At 34.2% G+C, this 20,806-nt stretch overlaps 3 protein-coding genes across 6 annotated transcripts in view; 1 reads left to right on the forward strand and 2 right to left on the reverse strand.

Annotated features, from left to right (window-relative positions):
- Positions 1-190: 190 nt before the first annotated feature.
- Positions 191-3,449, reverse strand: LOC139812428 (15-hydroxyprostaglandin dehydrogenase [NAD(+)]). Its single transcript, XM_071777236.1, has 7 exons — positions 3,291-3,449; positions 2,741-2,904; positions 2,190-2,316; positions 1,963-2,069; positions 1,500-1,673; positions 1,199-1,353; positions 191-816 (listed from the first exon to the last, which is right to left on the reverse strand). Exons 1-7 carry the CDS (start codon positions 3,304-3,306, stop codon positions 585-587), a joined length of 975 nt encoding a protein of 324 aa, XP_071633337.1. The 5' UTR covers positions 3,307-3,449; the 3' UTR covers positions 191-584.
- A 3,425-nt stretch (positions 3,450-6,874) lies between these two features.
- LOC139812430 (15-hydroxyprostaglandin dehydrogenase [NAD(+)]-like) lies at positions 6,875-9,988 on the reverse strand. The gene is made up of 6 exons (XM_071777241.1): positions 9,713-9,988; positions 8,414-8,540; positions 8,123-8,229; positions 7,734-7,907; positions 7,298-7,431; positions 6,875-7,221 (listed from the first exon to the last, which is right to left on the reverse strand). The coding sequence occupies exons 1-6, from the start codon at positions 9,803-9,805 to the stop codon at positions 7,074-7,076; spliced, it is 783 nt and encodes a 260-aa protein (XP_071633342.1). The 5' UTR covers positions 9,806-9,988; the 3' UTR covers positions 6,875-7,073.
- Positions 9,989-10,070: 82 nt separating this feature from the next.
- Positions 10,071-20,806, forward strand: part of LOC139812429 (15-hydroxyprostaglandin dehydrogenase [NAD(+)]-like) — a 10,762-nt gene continuing 26 nt past the window's right edge. Inside the window, exons 1-8 of one of the 4 annotated variants that reach the window (XM_071777240.1) lie at positions 10,093-10,231; positions 11,830-11,979; positions 16,385-16,514; positions 17,343-17,466; positions 17,610-17,716; positions 17,997-18,170; positions 18,450-18,604; positions 18,858-20,806. The exon at positions 18,858-20,806 is cut by the window's right edge and continues 26 nt beyond it. In XM_071777240.1, the coding sequence (XP_071633341.1) occupies positions 16,422-16,514; positions 17,343-17,466; positions 17,610-17,716; positions 17,997-18,170; positions 18,450-18,604; positions 18,858-18,972 (768 nt within the window). In that variant the 5' untranslated portion in view covers positions 10,093-10,231; positions 11,830-11,979; positions 16,385-16,421 and the 3' untranslated portion in view covers positions 18,973-20,806. Of the gene's footprint in view, positions 10,232-11,806; positions 11,980-15,180; positions 15,395-16,384; positions 16,515-17,342; positions 17,467-17,609; positions 17,717-17,996; positions 18,171-18,449; positions 18,605-18,857 lie in introns of those variants that run through there. The other 3 variants (XM_071777239.1, XM_071777237.1, XM_071777238.1) reach the window with 3 other exon arrangements.

The following is a 20,806-nucleotide window of genomic DNA, read 5'->3' on the forward strand; positions in this document are numbered from 1 at the left end:
GTAATCGACCACACATTACTAACACATTAGAAACATAAAACTTCCAGTATCAACGTGATCGAAATTCGCCACACATATTTGTAACGAATACGGCTGTAGTTTGCAGCATACAATGAGTTAATCCTGAAAGAAGTTCTGTACGAAACTTGCGTGAAATTTTGAGGTATTTATTCTTACTTCCAGATCAATGTTATTTTTTTTTTAAACGTTTATTATAAAATCTTTTTTTATCACAGGCATCTTCATACAATCTGGCGTCTCGATTAAAAAATAAAAATGAAGTTGAACATGTATGCGTGTGTCTAAGGAAATTGTAATGGAAACATGAACCAGCGAATACAGTCAGATGGCAAAAGAGGATATGCGTGAAACTTTGTAACGTAAAATGATCTGCAGAGAATCTCGGGAACACTATTTTCCGCGAAATATCGCTTCGACTGCGTCCGTTTTGCACTTCCAGTTACACTGATCTACATGCGAGATATCTTCATGAAGGTTTCCGGACGATGTTCGCCACATGTATTGAAGAAGATTTTCGGCCCCAAGTAGAGTGAGAGATCACGGTCGTGTGCGCTGGCCGGTTATCAAGCGCAGCTCATCAGATCTGTCCTCGTGCTGTCGCAGACTTCTCTTATCGCGCGACCTCGCGTGACCTTAGTTTCGACGTGTGGGAAGTTGTTCTTGTAGTGACGACGCAGAGTACGCGGATTCGGCACGTAAACCTCGTAAGGCGCTCTGCCACTCTCGATAACCCAAATACTGCCGCACTCGCCGATCCTCAAGATCGTCATTAGGCCCTGCGCGACTACGTAAGGCCTGCAAAAACAAGACAAATAAGCGATGAGAAATTTATATCTGCTGAATTGGCGATTATACGTAAGCACCGGAGGAGATACAACGTTTACTTCAGGATCGGATCTACAAACTGAATTTGTTAGAGCTGTATTTTAAACCTTTGCTTGAGGAATTTTGCGTCTCATCTCTTGGAAAAAAAGAATTTATAAATAATTCACTTGCAATTAATATATTTGAAATTAAGTAATCATGAAAATTATTATTTGTCGAAGGAGCGAAAGACTCCTATTTGGATCATAATTTAGTTCTGCGGCAGGAACATAATAATCCGCTTATCTGGCTAATTTATCTGCTTGTCTTGTCAAACGTTTGATATAACATAAGACAACTTTTAGAAACTTACGTTTGTATCGAAAACTGTTCGAGATTTTTGACGAAATCCGCCTTCATGACTCTGGAAAGAAGTCTATTGGGGCTATCTATTGTCAGGGCGGTTTCCGTCAGTCCTGGACACAAAGTTATCACGGTAACGCCGGTCTTCTCGTAGTGATAAGGATCCTGTTGGAGAGTAAATAAAAATTAAAAACCTCATTAATTTGCAAGATCGCTTATACAGATAACGATATATGAATCGGGAAATTATTTGTAACAATTTTTAGAATAGTTGGTTGAATAATTAACTGCGTTTAATTTTTTATAATTACCGAAAGAGACTGCGATAGACCGATGACAGCCTGTTTCGTGGCACTGTAAACCGGAAGTTGAGCTGTATTCCGAATATCCATATGCTGGCTCACGTTCACCAAGATACCACCGTTACCACCCGTATCTCTGCTCATATATTTCATAGCTAGCATTGCGGTGCCGACCATGCCTCCCTGGAATCGACACATTACATTAGAATCTACTCTTTATTTTTATTATTACGGTTATTACTTGTCAATGATATTTAATTTTCAATCTTTTTATATAATCTCATGTGCAATTTGGTAAAATCATTTTATTACGGCACAAAAGCCACGAAGTTATTTGAAATTACATAAAATATATTCAAGGTCTCAAGAAAAAATTGTAAGAGTTTTTTTAAGAGAGAAAAGGAATTCGTGAAATCATCATGGATGAAAAAAATTATTAATAAATCAATTAACTATTATCAATGATACTTACAATGTTCACAGCGATTTCCTTCTCCCATCTTCGCTCGTCTAAAACTCCAGCGTTGTTTATCACGATGTCAATGTTTCCTAATAGCGATGATGCCTCTTTGAAAGCCTCTATAAATTGGTGCAGACAAAATAAGATATTTTGTGAGCGATACTCTGGGAAGTTCAGCGATTATAATTCTCGAATAAACATCTGTGCGCGATGATTTGAAAATCTTGCTTCATACTTACCAGCCACTTGCTTGTGATTAGATACGTCGGTGTGTATGAAGTGCACCTTCTTCTCGCCGCAAGATTTCTCGATGCCGAGTGCGATTCGTTTACTGGTTTCAGCGTCGATGTCCAATATAATTATTTTCTGTAATAAATACGCGTGAAATAAATGTAACAGTGCCGAGATGATATCAATATTTCGTAAAAATAGCCCAATGTCATTCTATGGATTTAGAAGGAAAGCATTTTGTATCTATAATTTACAACAAAGGGACGTTTAATTTGCAGAATAATATTAATCTAATTAAGTGATAACAATGAAAAAGAATTTTCTTGATTATAAATGTTTTTTTAACATATCGATTTCGATAAAAGCACTTTTATTTAATTACGTATTTACAGACTAAAGTTCGAGCTTTACTTAAATATAGACTTCGTGTAAATGTATATGTATATTATTTGTAGATCTATAAGAAATTATTTATATAGTGCTGATTTATGTGGATTTCCTGTAGATTTTTTAGATTGAAAATTAATTATTTTATTTGGAATTTAATTGTTAAACATACGTTTGCTCCGTGCTTCAAGAAATGGTTAAGAAAAGCGTTGCCCAATCCTGCCGCACCGCCAGTTATTAGAACATTTTTTCCCGAAACGATACAATTGATCGCTTCCATTTCCTTCGCCCTTTCCGACGCTGAAGAACGACGGCGAAGGATTCTGAAACTTGGATCTATAACATAGAGAAAATGGTTTAAAAAAGAAGAAGAAAATTCATTTGGTTAAAAAGCTGATTTCAACATACACTATGCTAATATAATATAAAATTTACTGCTTTGGCCTAACAATTTATTACTCAATAAATCTCACATAATCTTTTATCTCAGAAAATTCATAAAAATATTTCTAAATTTATTAATTACAATTGTAATTTTTAAAACTATAATTATTAATTATAAAATTATTAATATTATCAAAATTATAATTCATAAGAACAAAATAATCGAAGAAACTTATTTTTCACATTTCTCATAACAAAGCATTCTGCATCGGAGATTGCAGAATGGTTTCAGAATATTGATGGATACATGGTCTTCTCGACGAAAGGATCAAACCTACCTATTTTATTCTCCATGAATGAAATCGCTTATTTCGATATTCGAGAAACGGATACAATTTACGACGCACTCAAATCCTCGAGGGTGAAGTCGAAGAACCGAGAGTTCGTGCTAGTAATACGTATGTTTCAACTGAACTTCGAGACCGTTCGAACGGTGTTTATATACGATAAGCAGCGATGTAGGATTCCGCGATATTGCGACTCCAGTTCCCGTCGTGGCGGGGATGTCTCAGAGGGCGAAAGGTGGACTCCGGGCTGTAGATTACGCATAGACGGCAGATTCATAGATCGAACAGTTACGATAAAAAAGAGATTCTCGTATTTTTTTTCATCAAAACATGAGATCGTCAACAGTGTGGGAAGTCTAAAAATCGACTAAATTTAGTGAATTTTGTTAAGTGCATACATCACAGACCGCTGAATTAAGGAATAGATATCATTAGATTCGTTAGACTGATGGTTTAATTATTTTTATTTTGTAAAAGATATATGTATAATATTATATGTATAATTATTGATACAAGAAAAAAAATATAATGAGCTTACTGATGAATAGTTTATTAAGGGAGATTTATACCGGTTTGTACTACTGCGGAACTCCAAGTTTTTAATTTGGAACGAGATAGGTGTCAAAGTGATTGGATTCGGTAACATAAAAAGGAACAACAATGCAGTCATTAAATAAATGGTTTATTTAACAAGGTTATTACTTTTGATAATAATTTTTATAATTTTCCGATTTATCGCGATCCTCCGCTTTTTCATTGTGCCTCTTATCTTCCCTCTCGCTAGACTAATCAGTCATCAGTCGCGTTCTCTTTTCTCAATGTTCCCGATAGCGCTTTCCCTAATTAACCCCTTCCGCAGAGGCTAATTAATCGCGTCGTGGCAATGCGCTTTCCGATACTGGATATATACTGGACACACAGACCGAGAGGCATTCCTTGAAGCAATCGCGCACTTTTCCTTTTACTTCAAGATAATAATAATATATAGTATTGTGGATTGTAGACCAAGCAAGCGGACCGTTAAGTAATTGCATTTTCAACAATGTTACGCGATTGCTTTTTACGCCTCACTTACTACATGGCAGCATATTTTATTAATATAAATAGAAAATTGAAAAGTTCAATGTTTTTTATACATTTTACACAACATTATTTTCTAAAAGATAGCAAGATAGTTAGGAAAGACCACCCATTACTCATTTACTCATTTATAAAGAAATGTTTACAAAGTATTATTGTAATATTTATAAAAGAGCCACGCAAAATATACTGGGGAGCGATCAAACGTTTGAGTGGTGAGCAAAATGAAAATTTATTAAAGCGCGCAAACCAGCTGTGCATCTTTTTAGAGTTTTCCGTGAAATATTTGTTCTGCATATTTGATCTCACCCCGTCGGGCCATTTCGTTAATAGAAATTTATGGAGGACGCGGCTGGTGGGTCGTAGATTTCTCGCAGCGCCGTGCAACGGGAATAAATATTTTCGCCCTTTTTACGCTCCCGGCGTATCGTGCTGCAGCTTTCAGTCGGTGCGTCTTTTATATTATTTTTCAAATTAATTCTTAATGCATTTTTGTATTTACTTTGACTCCGTTCGTTTTAGTTCGCCCTTTTGTGTCGCAATTTTTTCGCTCTTTTTTCGAGAAAAAAACAGTAAAATGTGATAAAAAAGAAATAGACACTTAACACAAATGATTGCATTCGAATATGCTTGTATTGTCATTGCAAATTAACATATAAACGGAAATGCTTATTCAGCTAAAAATTTAACACTTACACTAGCGCACGGCATTTGACGTAAGTGGCACTGTGTATAATAGTACATATATGTACTATTTATAAAATAAATTAATGATTTATAGCAGGTCAAGCAAAATCTCAAGGCGAGAAACTATCATACGGTTCCGGGTAACGCGACGATCATTGGGTGATATAACTTTTGTTCGAATCGCTCGCGTAATTGTCGCTGCAACGGACGTAACGAGCAACCCGATAAATTGTTATCGATGGCCTATCATCGGCAGTCCACCCTAATCAAATGACCTTTCCGTGGCTTCGCTGTTACGTGTGAGAGGTTTCATTCTTTTCTTCGGGAATACATGTAGCAAAAATTTACAAAAATCAATGAAGCAGGGTCGAATTATCGTAGTCGATAAGAGAATACTAATTTTGTATTTGTATACACATCTTTACATTTCTTTGTATTAAATTTATTTAATTTTTATATTATCCTTCATATTAAATTTATATTACAATTATTTATAATATAATACATAGAATATCCAGTTGTTTTTATTGAAGTTTCCTTGGCCGATCTATTAAATATAAATGCACTGTCGATCTGAAAATAGAGAAACCAGACAACGCGAGGGAAGAAGAGGCTGCATCTTCGCTATTTGCAAATTACGCGAAGTCGCGAGGCGCTTATCGCCAATCGCTCGTGGCGTCGGCGAACTTTAGAAATAACGCACTTGGTGCAGTCGTGTGGCACACAACGGCGATAAGAGCTTGACGTGCGCACAGCTCGTGCTTGCTGCATCTTATCAATAGAAAAAGCGCACTTAACGTCCGGTCGGCGTCGCGCCGACGATAAATCAGCCGAGGGACCGCGCGTTGTCGGCCCCAAGCCGATACCGTAACCGGTACGAATTGGTTCCGAACGAACTTTACTCCGAATCGACGAAAGGGAAAGTAATTTCTCGTGCGGTTTTTACTTAGTTATCGTGCTACGCTGCAAAGATTCACGCCTGTGTATGTCTGCTACGGCGCGGCGGCGGTCCGGAGATGCAGCGGTTCATAAATATACGCGTGTCTGCAAGAGATTACAGTCTTCCACGTACCAAACAGTTAATAATTGTTCGACTGACTGATAATGTGCGATATTATTTACTACATTGACATCATTGTTAAATGTGATTTCCTTATTCTTTATGCAGTACGACGAATTTACGTTTGCGCGGTTTGAAGATATAATATAAATAAATTATTTTTTAAATATCATTTTTAATAACATCTATGCATTACAAATGTATAGTTAAAAAAATTATTTATAAGTTTGTAGGATTTATAGCTTTTTAAAATACGCTTAAGTACTTATAAAAATATAATTAAACTTATATTATAAGAATAAATTATTAGAAATTATTATTTATATCACGTGGCTTGAACACGTGAGACTGTACGATACTAGCTTATTTAAAAATTTAATTTTTATGACATATTATATAATAATAATTTTAATTTTACGATTTTATGATCGAGATACAAAAACATAAATTATGATTTTGAAGAGAAATTTAATTTCGCGAGTTTTTTTTTACATATCACTTGAGATGCAAGATTATTTTTAATTTTTTATACTTATCCAAAAACTAAAAAAACTAAAATATTTAGTTGTACATATAATATTATAATATTGAGCCATCTAACTAGCTTCAGTTTAAATTTAATATCTCGCTCGACTTAACTACAAAATTAACATAAACTATTTGTTGTAAAAATGTTATTGTGCTTTATATCACGTTTCATTTTAAATAAAGGACATAAATGTACATTTAATTAAAAAATGCCATTACGTACAAAACAGAAATATATTGAAAGTTTATTACAGATTTCATATCACGTTACAATTTCTATTGATCAGCACTAAATTTTACCTAACGAAATATTTTGTAAAAAAGATAGGTTGATTTGATAATATTATTTGTTGCACGGTGAACATATGGACATTATATGGACATAATATTTAATCTGTCTATCGATTTCATATTCGCGGCTAGGCCTCCGCGTCAACTTCGGTTTTCTGCGGCAAAGTATCGGGAAGCTGCACCTCGTAAACCGGTTTTCCATCCTCGCTGATCCACACGCTGCCGTTCTGCGCGCATCGAATTACGTATATCAATCCATGAGCTACGCTTTCCACCCTGGCAACAAAATTTCACTTTTATGTTTTATGCAAGTTTTGAGAATACACCAATTATGGATTAGCAGCAGTCTCACCTCTGAGGTCGGTAATTCTGCAAAATATCAACGTTTGAAATACCCTCCGGTAAATCCTCCAAGACTGATATATCGTCCAAACCGGGACACAGAACAATTATTTTTACATTAGTCCTCTGGTAATGATAAGGTTGCTGCAAATAAAAAATATCTGACAATCTTTCTCACAGGCGTCTCTTTTATGTAAAATTTATATGTATAAAGATTAGAGATGAAATTATTATTGAAATTTTAGCTTAAAGGAGAAGCTTAAAACAGAAATTTATTGTCAGAAAAAATTTGTCAAAAAAGAAAAAAAATAATTATTATTTAATCACATTTTTAAAACTTTATGGTCTTCGAAACCTTTCTAAAACTGGGTAATATTTTTTTGTGTTATTCGTTATAATTGTCATAGATTCTATTATATATTATAATTTTTTATGTAAATACTTACCGCAAAGGAACGGCTGAAGCTAACGACGGCGTGCTTCGTAGCAGAATACACCGGGAGTTGAGACACAGCTCGTAATCCGGCGATAGATGAAATATTTACGATGACACCACCCTTGCCTCCGGAGTCCTTTCGCATTTGTTGAATCCCCAGAAGAGTCCCACGAATTACAGCTGTCTACAATAGTGAAATCAATATTCAGGCATCTTATTTTATCTAAAATTATCTTATCGTATGCGATTTCATTTTTAATTCATTTTATAATCACATATATAGAATGCCCTATTATTAGAAAATATTTAATTTGGATTTTGGTGATTTTTGTGACCAACATTTTTTCAAAAAGCAATATAATAACACAAAGTTAAAACAAGAAGTTGATAAAAACTTACCACATTAACATCGATGGCTTCGGAAAAATCAGTTTCATTTATTACGCCTGCATTATTTATTAAAATATCCAGCCCGCCGAGAATATTGATCGCCTCTTTGAACGTGGCTGTAACAATTAATATTTTCGGCTTTGAACAATTGTCCACCAAATGCAAAAATTATAACTGTAAACTTAAGTGTAAACTGGCTTTTACAATTTAATTTGTGCAAGCAACGTTCAAGTTTGCTTATTAATGTGCGCGTTAATAAAATACAAATTAACATAAAATATAGATTTTTAATATATTTACCGTCAAATTCGGAATTATTCGTCACGTCGCAGTGGAGAAATACAGCTCGTTTGCGGCCAAACTCGTTATTTAAACTCTCTACAGCTTGTTCTCCAAGAGACTGCCGTATATCGATCATAACTATCATCTAGAAGAAATATTTATTCATATCATTTGTATAAAAATTTACAATTCACGAATATTTCAGAATTATTATTTCACATGATCAGCGATGAGAAAATTTTCCTTCGATTTACAAATGGCTACTTTATCTCTTTCATACGTAATAATATTATGTATATTTTCAACTGATAAACATCTATTTTTAACTGAATACATATTATTTACATATAAATATATTAAATATGATAACAGTGAAGTTTTTGATATTTGCAATTTAAAACTTTAAAACTATATACATCGGCTACTAATGATAAAAATCATTCATTAATTAACGCAAAATATTCTGATATAATTTGATACGCAGTTATTCGTAATTCTAATAAATAATCTCTGATATAATATTTTTATTACATACATAAGATTAGCGTTTTTTTTTATATAAGATTATCTGATATAAATTTATTTATGTTAGATTATATATTAACCCTCGGAGAACACACAGGGTCAATTTGACCCTTACCTCGAGTTTTATCGTTGTTTAGCCAGAAATATTAAAAATTTAGCCAGAAAAATTAAAAATAAAAAAATGAAAATTTTTTCGTAAATTACGTTTTTTTTTTCAAAAAAAAAAAATTTTTTTTTTTCTGAATTTTTTTAAATATGTAAATAATTCCAACGGCACTTTTTATTTATATCAATTGATTTAACAATGTTCCAAGTACATCTGAAAATTTTTTCAAGCTCGTCAATTTAAAATGGTGGACGATCAAACTGTGTGTAGGGTCAGATTGACCCAGAGTGTTCTCCGTGAATGAAAAAATAGGTGTGTTCTCCGAGGGTTAAAATATAATGTGTTACATTATACCAATACACAAGCAAAATATAATACAACATATTAATATAATAAACATTTGAGAGATTCGAGCGAATATTTACCGAATAAACTACTCTTGTTTTTTCATCTAACAATAAGCGGTGATAAAAAATTGTTTCCAAGCCATAATAAAAGACTAGCAACCACTCTATTAATCTTTACAAAATAAATAGCTATTAAAGAAAGAAATAAGATGAAGGTACATGTGGAAACGTCATGATGAGTTTAATGAATATTTTTGAGAGAAGAATGTATAAAATGTTCTTATTATTATTATATCATAATTACTACTAATACAATCTTATTACAATTAAGTTACATACCAAAGCGCCATTTCGTAGCAACTCCCTGCTAAATGCCAGGCCCACACCACTTGCTGCTCCAGTAACTATAACTCGTTTATCCTTGATCTGCATCTTTTCACCAATTTTTTCAGCAGTCAATCTCTTCCAAGTATATTTCTTCACTTATAAAAGTACTCTTTGGTTTAATAAGATATGCGAATTTCCGTTCGCGAATTTTATATTTCTACAGTAAAAGCGTTAAATGCGCGAGTCTAAGAGCCGAGAATGCCGAGATGCCTCTTTATCGATATGACGTGGATCTGCGGCTGGTCTGACAACCTCCTTGAACCGATATGGAAGAATCCACTGTTTTCGTTTGGCGATCTTCGACCTCTCGATCTGTGTGACGTGCAACTCGTCGGGGCCTCTCCTCGTGCGAGATTCGTTATCCGTGGTGACAACATTGTGAATGTCTTCATTCTCTAATAGCGTAAATTTAGAGCTCAGTGGCATTCAAGAAAATTTGTAATGTCCCTCAAGAGATCAGTGAATGAAATCGTAAGTTTAACTTTGTATATATTTTTATAAAAAATAAGGGCAATTTGAAAATAAAACTTAATAAGCCGTTGTAAACGAGATACTGTGCGATATATTGTGCTCAATGTATCAACTTTTAACCATATTGTGTGATATGTTTTGAGCAAACAATCATAACAATTAAGGGAATGAATGATATAAATGGCATATCGGTTCCAAGGACATGATTGCATAAAGAACAAAATTCCACAGTGAAATTACAGTGATGTGATTAATCAACGACCGTGATTAACCAACAACTGTAATCTAGAAAGGCCATCTAGTGCAGTGCATTGAGTTTATTAACAAGAAAATCTTGCTCAAAAATTCTGATTTAAATGTAATTCTGCATTCGCAGCAATAAATAAATAAATCTGTAAAGGACCCCGCAACGGTCATGGGGGGTTTTGGCTCCTAGTCAAATTTGACAATAATGTAGGATAATGTAGTTCATAACATGCTGATAAAAAGTGTCCATAAGCACCAAGTCCAAAAATGGACAGTTTTTGAGATATAAGGCATTAAAGAGTGGAAAAATGAGGGTTTCAGGTTTCAGCTAATGGCAGTTTGCAACAGACTGAATGCCATGCTTTCACTAAAACATTTACTTGATTGCTGGATGAATTATACTTATGCACAGTATGCGTGTTCACATGGTCAAGTCAATAATCAAACCATACGTAATATAATGTCATTGCATCGAATGACATGTATGCAACATATATAGCAAGCAAGAATCATTTACTTATTTAATGTTAATTTTTGCAATGTATGAAAAGTACAATATAATACTACTAAACCGACTTGTGAATTACAGTTATTATTGTACTTTTCATACATTGCAAAAATTAACATTAAATAAGTAAATGATTCTTGCTTGCTATATATGTTGCATACATGTCATTCGATGCAATGACATATTACGTATGGTTTGATCATTGACTTGACTATGTGAACACGCATACTGTGCATAAATATAATTCATCCAGCAATCAAGTAAATGTTTTAGTGAAAGCATGGCATTCAGTCTGTTGCAAACTGCCATTAGCTGAAACCTGAAACCCTCATTTTTCCACTCTTTAATGCCTTATATCTCAGAAACTGGCCATTTTTGGGCTTGGTGCCTATGGACACTTTTTATCAGCATGTTATGAACTACATTATCCTACATTATTGTCAAATTTGACTGGGAGCCAAAACCCCCCATGACCGTTGCAGGGTCCTTTTTAATTAGGTTTAAAAAATAACGGTGAATCACTCTTTATAAGTCCCTCTCTCTCCCACCCTCTCTCTCTCTCCCTCCCTCCCTCCCTCCCTCTCTCTCCCTCTCCCTCTCTCTCTCTCTCTCTCTCTCTCTCTCTCTCTCTCTCTCTCTCTCCCTCCCTCCCTCCCTCCCTCTCCCCCTCCCCCCCTCTCTCTCTCTCTCGCCATGTATTATTCAAATCTTCTCGGTGTAGCGGTATATAATTGCGTACATTTACGATACTAATTATGACCTAAAATATCTACAGTATTTGAACTTTAATTATTAAAACGTTTCGTATTATTTAAATTCAGGCGGAATTGATAGTATACAACAGTTACAGACCCCGGCACCTCTTCGGGCTCTTCGGCTTCTCCATATTTTGTGGGCTGTTTGGGCGCCGGTGAGGCAATTGTTCCTCGACCCCTCCTGGCAATTTAGCCGAAACCGAAGGGAATCCTTGCCGTGAGGCAGGCAATTATTGCAGGTAAACCTGTCAAGGAGAAAGTAACTTCTAAGTACACAAGTAAGCGAGAAAACATAATTGAAATCTTTTCGTAGTTTGTTGGTAAAATAAAAAAGAATTATTTACCTTGATGCCTCCAGTACACATATTAAGAAACACATGCCAAGATTGTTTTGCACAAGGAAAAGATTATTTGTACAAACTCAAATATATCCTCTAGGTGTTTCGTATAATGCAGCAAAATTTAGAAAGATTTCTGGTGAAATTAGAAAAGTGATGAGAAGCAATACGTTACGAGTCACGTTAATACTAAGAAATCCTGCATAGATATATACTGAATCGATTTTTTTTTGTCACCAATTATTGCTAAACAAGTCAAAATAATAGAAGCTCCAAGTTCTGAAGACATAGTAGGGGAGCGCAGATATTTATGTTTGTCACGTGTACTTGTCACATATCAGAGGTCCTAGCTTTTTTATTATGTTCTCTTATATGTTCTATCTGCTACAGACTCTTGTTGCCGTTCATCTTCTTCCTGCTCAATTCTAGAAAATTGTGGAAGATTTCTGTGTGAAAAAATATATTTAAAAAATATATAATATATTAATTATATAAGGTTGTAATATTAACTTACACTCCTACCACAGTCAGTACATGTTACAAATGGTTCTTTTATGAAACCATTCTTCATTTCCTGGAACTGTTTCTTTTTTATGGTACTACTGCTGTAGTAGTACCTCAGTTTCCGCATTATTCCGTCTATTTTTTTTTCAAATGATTTCTTTTGCCAGTGCCGGATTAACAGTAAGACTGAGTAGGCTAGAGCCTTAGGCCCTAAATTTTTTTTCGGCCTTTTGATTCCCGGAAGAAATGAAAGAAAAAATTATAAACGACTTATCCCAGTAAAATAGGTCCAAAATGTCTACAAATTTTTCTCGGCATCCACTTATCGCTGGTCAATTCTTATTGTTAGTAAGGAAATGTTCAAGGAAATTTCAATGCCTAAGAGGCAGTCAGATACTCGATGGAGCGCTAACGCTGAAGCTGTTAAAGCTGTTTTGATAGGATACAATCATGTCCTTGCAAGTTTAACTAAACTGGAGTCTGAATCTACTAAAAAACCAGAAACCAAAACAGCTGCAAAAAACCTGGCTATAATTTCGTAAAATTACTGGAAACCAGAATATTGTTGCACGTTTGGAATGAAATTCTTCAACCTTTTGATAGAGTAAACAAACAACTGCAATATGAAGAAAGATTGTGATATATAGTAGAATTATTTATTTCCACATTTACGTTACATCATTCCTACATAATTTTAATTGTAGTGATTTTTAGATTTTGATTATGTTTTTGTATTTTTCTGTATGTGTTGATAAAATTTTACATCAATTAATATTTAATGTTAACTTCTTATGATTTTACTTGGTATTTGTATACATACTTTTTGTATGTAGAAAAGATATTTTGAATTAATTTAAAGTTATTCTAACTCTTTGTTAGGAATTGCGTGGTGTTTCAATAGATACGTAATTTTTTGATGGTATAATTATATAAAATTGTGTTACATAATGTTACATAATTTATTTTTTAATTATTTTATTTATATATTGATTATTTAGTTAAAATTGATTAAACACGTATAACTTTAATCAATAATATAATTCTTGAAGGATACTAAATATCGATGTTATCAACTCAATCGAACTTTATGACATATTTATGATGAATGTAAAGAATATATGTTTACATGACATATGGCAATTTTACAAAAACAGATAAGATAATTATTATTCTATTATTGTTCTATTTACCCTTTCTATGTGTACACAAAGTTATATTAAGATTAAAATTTTCTTAATGATATTCTTTTGTCAACGAATTGATACCTTACTTTTTTAATCTAAAAATATATCTGTGTTAAACACATTAAATACATTGCAAAATACGTATGTATTTTATTCAAAAGAAATAATAATTTTCGCCTAATTTGATCGATTAATAATTTATTCGATCAGTAATTTTTCATGTAACGATTCATTAAACCGTATAAAATAGAACAGCTTATTAAATCGTAATATCGTAATATCGGTATTAAATAAAATAAAAATTTAGTATCAGTTCAAGATTTCAGTATTCGACGAACAATTATTTGCATCTGATACATTGTACCGATAAGTATTATCTTGAATAACTTAATAGGTATGTTAATGCGACAGTACCTCAAGAAGCATGTTAATACATAATGTTTTATGCATTGCATCTGAAATTTAAAATAAAGAAGAAACTGTTTATTTTAAGGTTTTCTTTTTTTACGTAGGAGGATATATCAAAGTAGGTTGCGTAACTTAAAAAACAAAACGTAACACACGTAAATATTTATCAACTTATTTTTGTGCCACATCCTTTGCAATATATAATTATTACAGCATTGATCATAATTTTACGTGACAATTTTCTAACACGCAAGTTTAACAGTTCTAGTCTTAGACACAAAACTCGGAATTTTTTATCTTAATAAAATACACAGGTATACATATTGTCTAAAATTTGTTCTAATTATTAAAGAAATTTTTAAGAAAAATTTGTTTTAATTTTTAAAGGAACTTTTAAAGGAATCACGGAGAAAATTTTATAGTAAATATTACTATGGTGTCGCACTAGCTGCGGACCATCGAGGAATTTTAAGTTAAATTACTATGTTTATGGTAAAAATTATGTTATTTAATCGTTTTTAAAACAATAATTATAGTATTTTAACTTGAAATTCCTCGATGGTCCGCAGCTAGTGCGACACCATAGTAATATTTACTATAAAATTTTCTCCGTGATCCAAAATGAATAAACGTAATAACGCAACAGTTATAAAATCAATACGTATAAATTAAATATTAAGCGCGAGAGGACATATATATATTTTCGCCCCTTAAATTAAGCAAATTTCGCGCTGTAAGTCCAATCTTTCAAGAAAAGGACTTTCGAACTTTCGCTTTCGGGGCGCGGTTGCCTTTTCGGCGACGATTCTAAAAATAAAAGAGGCCACGGGACCGACGGCGAAGGCCGCCGGATAGTCTACCGAGGGATCGCAAATGTACATACGTACACGGCATTTACGCACGTGCGTGAAGGGCATGCACCGGCCGGCGCGGCGTCGCGCACACCCGCATGGCACGCAGACGCGCCAATCAATATCGGACTATACCGGGTGTGCACTCCGACCGTCACGACCGTCAGTCAGCCAGTACACCATCAGCCACCAACCACACCTTCCCGGGGTTGCTTCGACGCCGTCGATTCTTTTTTTAACGGAGAAGAGACGCGACGTCTGGACCGCTGCAGCACTGTCCCGAGTAACCGCGGATTGCTAACTTCCGACTTGCCCAGCTTCGTTGCACCCCTGTAGCGAAACGTCGGCACAGGTGGAGAAATCGAAAAGGTACTCGGAAAAGAGAACGAGTCAGTGAACTTAATCCCGACGATGGACGGAGGGAGAGAATAGAACGACGTATAACAAGCAAATTTTTACTGTGAGCGTACGAGGGGGATGTTTAATGGTGTATTGGAATTCTGACGTGTCAAATTCAAAAAGTTTTGTAATATCGGGGTGAAAAGTGTAAATTGCACTAAATTATTGATCGTTAATATCGGTATCTCGCTGCCTCGCTGATGCCGACGTGCTAATCAAAGTGACAGGTGGAAGAATGGTGCACTCGTCGCGTGAGTGCCCCTCCGAATCCCTTGGAATACACGGGGATGAATTAATCTCTTGTGGAACGAAGAGTTGAGATTTATTAAAAAAAAAAAAAAAACAGACGCGCGCGGTTAAATGTGAAGAAATTCGAATTTCAGATTTTAATGAAAAACCATTTTCACTTTCTCTTGTGTCCTCTTAAAATGATGATATGTATCTTTAGTTACATGATCAATTGCGCGAAGTGATAAAGTAATTAATAATGCATTGTAAAGAATTAACCATCGCATTGTGCGAAGAATAGAATAGAAGAGAAAGAATAAAAAAGATGCGTATATAGATCGGCTATTTTTTACTTCTGGTTCTCTTCTCGTATACGAGAGTTCTCTTCCGAAAAGTATATGAATAAGCACAGGGTGTAAATGTCAAGGTTAAATAAACAAGCTGAAAAATTTAGTAGGGTTTCTGGTGTGTTAATTCTGACAAAGTATAGCAATTAAAATAACGGAAATGTCCGTGGCTATATTAATAAACATTTATATTGTTAAGTTAAAACGTGTTTGTATCTATGTACAATTTTATGCGAATAATTTCGTCCAAATTCTTCAATTTACTTTAATAGGCACACTTTAAACGAGCACAGTTCTTTTCGCAATATTATGATCCTTCTATTAGTTATAAACATTATTCAAACATACTCGGATATTATTCTATTGTCAAATTTTCTATTTGCAGATATAACTATACGGGAGAAGATAAAAATCTAAGGAAAATGGAAATAAAAGGGCGAGTTGCCCTAATAACAGGAGCCGCATCCGGCATCGGTAAAGCGTATGCCATCGAACTATTGAATCAGGGTGCCAAGGTACATTATAATTTAGAAAGAAAAAAACGTTTATTTAACAATTCTTTATAGCTTTGTATACTTGTTGCATTGTTAAAATATTCCTTTTTTCCAAAGAAAATAGTAATGATACCACTATTCGATTTTCCGAACAACGAAAAAATTAAAATTGTTTCGATTTTACGAGTTGGAATTTCACGCAAAACAAACATTTCAAAGATTCTTCCACGCGCGTTTTCTTTCATAACAACCGATTTATATTTAGACTTCTTTCAGACAGAGAAAAAACTTGCCGCGTTTTTAGGAAAGAAATCGTCATCATTAATATCAGCGACGAATATATAGTTACATGATCACACTACATTATATATCTTAAAATATTTATTGGAATGGTCGTATTCTCTTATATATTATACAGTATTACATTTTAATCGATACTTTTACTGATGATAAATGTACTTTTTCTGCTTTTATAAAATCTCCGTTTAATTTTCCAACAGCGTCGACAAATCTCCTGCACTGAGAAAAAAAATATTTATTTAGATGTGGCTGCCAATAGCTTATTTACTTAATATAATACATATATTTATTTAGAATTAGATATTTTTACTTAATTTAAATAAAAATAGTTCTAATTAAATGTGTATTATATTAAGTAAATAAGCTATTGGCAGCCACACACCTAAATAAATATTTTTTTTGTCTAAATATTTTTTTCTCAGTGTGCATATAAACATTTTAATTTAAATTAATCCATAAATATACAAAAAATAATATCTTTCGAATAATTTTTACGGTATATAGTTGATGATAAAATTTATTTAAAAAACAATATTTGATTGTATACAGGTGACTATATGCGATATAAACACCGAAGAAGGAGAGAAACTGGTGGAAACTTTAGCCGCAAAACACGGCAAAGATCGCGTAATCTTCTCGCAGTGCGACGTCACGGATTATCCGCAATTCGAAGGTATGATAACTCGCGATTTCTGATCCTAATCTATCATCGATTTATTTCTATCCGCATAAGTGACTAACGCATATATACGTATGTATATCGTTTTCATTTGTGATGCAATTATAATTTAGCATACGATGCAATTCAATTTGCAGAATCGTTTCAGACAACGATCGCGGAATTCGGTCATATTGATATCGTTATCAACAATGCTGGTATCATGAATGACCGGTTTTGGGAGCTTGAAGTAGACATTAATCTCGTAAGAAAATATCCGATTCCTTGCAATGTGCTCTTGCATGTTTCATATCCAATATAATTTGCAAAAATTAATCTTTGATGCGTTAAAAAATTTATGACAATTTTTCATTTCCTCGCTTTTTGATGTCTTATTTATTTTTAATTAATTAAGGCGATATCTCATAGCGTATTTCTATGTTTGTGCTTCTTTATTAAATGCAAAGTATATCGTAAAGTAATATTTTCTTATATTCATGACACATGTGTAGCGAAAATTGATGTCTCCGCAAATATAATTATAGAATGGAATAATACGCGGCACTTTGCTTGCTCAACGATTTATGGGTACCGATAGGGGTGGCCAGGGTGGAGTCGTCATTAATACTGGCAGCAACACTAGCATTAACCCTTACGTCAGCGTGCCAATTTATTCCGCGACGAAAGCAGCTATTGTCAGCTTCACTAGAGCTTTTGGGGTAAGAAGTCCCCTTTTATTTCTCGATTTTATGTTATTGATAGTAACTCGGAATAATAGATAAGTATGAGTCATCAATTTTTCAATTGGTTTTAATTATTTACAGAAATTAAAGAAAACACTTATAAAAAAATTTACGTTTACAGATTTAGAAAATAGAATTTAATAACTTATTAACTTACATTTAAACATTTCTCTTACTAAATTTGATACAGATCGTATTATTCTCTTATATAAAGAAGATAGATGTATACTAATTTTCTTCTTAATTCTTGCAAAGGATCAATATCACGTAGATTTGACGGGCGTTAAGGTGATGGCACTTTGTCCGGGTGCCACAGATACCAAATTGGTACGTGACGTCAACAGAAAGCTTCTTTTGGCTCGATACGAAGATGCCTGGCAAAAGGATATAGTTTCGTCAATTCCTCAAAGGTATGAGACTTAACATAATTTCCACGTAACTGTAAAAATAAATAACTGTTATAATTATTTCTTAATTACATGAATAATAATAAGCAATTGGTATTTCTGAGTTCCCTGGCATCGTTTCAGATGTCCAGAGCATCAACCTCAAAATTAAAAATTTCTACAACGAGACTTTTATGTATCTAATTTATCCAAACGTAGAAATGTAGAATAAAATTAGCACGTAGGAACAACTTAAAAAAAACACCCGATACCGCAGGACGGAACACGTGGCGAAGGCGTTGGTGCACGTGCTGAGCACCGGCAAGAGCGGAAGCGTGTGGATGGTGGAGAAGGACCAGCCGCCGCACGAGATCAGCTTTACGAAGCACTAAGAGGGTCCCGCGAGCGTGTGCAATGATTCTTCCTCGCTTCGCTGCATATATCTATGCCGTACTGCACAATTAACTGTAATTTGTATCGAGGTATATATCCCGTCGCGCGCCGTCAAAAAGGCGGAAACGCGAGTGAAACGTATATAGCTATTCGTACTTTCGTACCAAAATATTTGGAAGACCAATGCGTTTTTTATTCTCTTTTAACAATAATTTTTTTAATGCATGATTCTTAAAGTTTTAATCATCCACTTCCGACTTTTGATAGAAGGCGATTTTTTTGATACGTTTCATACCGCCATAACGGAAACCCGCGAAACCAGAATGCGGCGAGTCCTCGGATTCGATAATTACGCGATAGATATAGTCGCAATATTTAACAAAAAAAAAAGTAAAAAGAGCTGCCGTACGATCGACGCGGGATACGCGTCGCGACGGTGGGAACATTTATTGCCAAAAAGAAAACAATGTAAAACAATGTAAAAAAACACAACGGCTTTCGCTTCCGTCCCGCATCCGCGTTGCGAGTTCGCGTCGGTTTTTGCACAGGCCTCAACAACCATCAACAACGCTTGTCAGCCATGAATTTTCGCGCTCGAGAGAAATTCTCCGGAGAGATTTCTGGGCGTTGTGCGGACACCTGTATGTTGCACCGACGAAAATTGTAACGCAACGACATTTAGATCCTGCCACACTCCGTGACCGTCGCGTGACTTACTCCATTTTTCCAACGCGATAAAATATAAACGATTCCTTTAACGCCATTCCGTTTAATAACGCTACATGTAATGTAATCGCGTTTCATCAGGTCAAATATAATAGAGACACACACTTGGTATTTATTGCTTGTACGAGGAAGAAGGGGGAAGAGCGTATGAAAGAGATAGAATGAAAGAAATAAGCATTTATTTTCGCGCCCTCGAAGCGTACAAAAAAGAAGGGAGAAAGATTACATATACGTTTCTTATAATGACTAATGCAAGTAACTCTGTGGATCGACAAAAGCTACCCTTCACGAAATTTCGCAAATCTATTAATTACATATTAAACAAGAAATAAAATAATTCATTTAATTAAAACAAAAGTAAAATATAATAAGTTAAATAAAAGCAAGTATAAAACACGATCAGATATAATTTTCGTACTAAATATATCTGCGAATCAAGATAAATGTTATTAAAAATATTAGAGTAACCGGACTGATAGAGTTAGCTCGTCTTACAAAAATATGTTGTTTGAATAAATTAAGTTAATTATTAAAGAGAATGGACAATCTAAAATTTTAAGAGCTTGATCACAAAAATTGAGAATTTTATTTGTGCCAATTTCCACTTCGAAGTTCGATGACACGAGATGTTCCGAGAGTTATCTGCATCAGTCACCTGTAACCGCGAATGCGGTGATTAAACCGAATTCCGTCGGACGATTACTTCACAAATGAAGCTATATATCTAATCGTGTCCATAATTTTTCTACAGTATTTTGAGGGAGACAAAAATATTAGAGACGGTGTAGCGAGATAAAGTTAGAATCTGTAGCCTAAGTGCAAGCACGACACTCTTAAACGTGATCACGTTTTTTCGATATTAGGTATTAGGAATATCACGGGGCAATTTGTTCGATGTGCAATTGCATTCAATTGCACATATGCATATGTGCAAAACTCGGATCGGTACATCGGTCAGATGTCCAGCTAGTTAGTGAGTTTTGTTTTCGGATAATATCGCCCGTTCGAGTAATCCTTTATTGTAGCTTTCCATCGGTGAAACGATCAGTGGCGATTTCGTTTTTGTTATGCGTTACATGATATGTACGTTGCTAATCTCGCCAATAA

The sequence above is a fragment of the Temnothorax longispinosus genome, chromosome 4 (genome assembly GCF_030848805.1).
Source record: "Temnothorax longispinosus isolate EJ_2023e chromosome 4, Tlon_JGU_v1, whole genome shotgun sequence".
Classification (NCBI taxonomy): domain Eukaryota; kingdom Metazoa; phylum Arthropoda; class Insecta; order Hymenoptera; family Formicidae; genus Temnothorax; species Temnothorax longispinosus.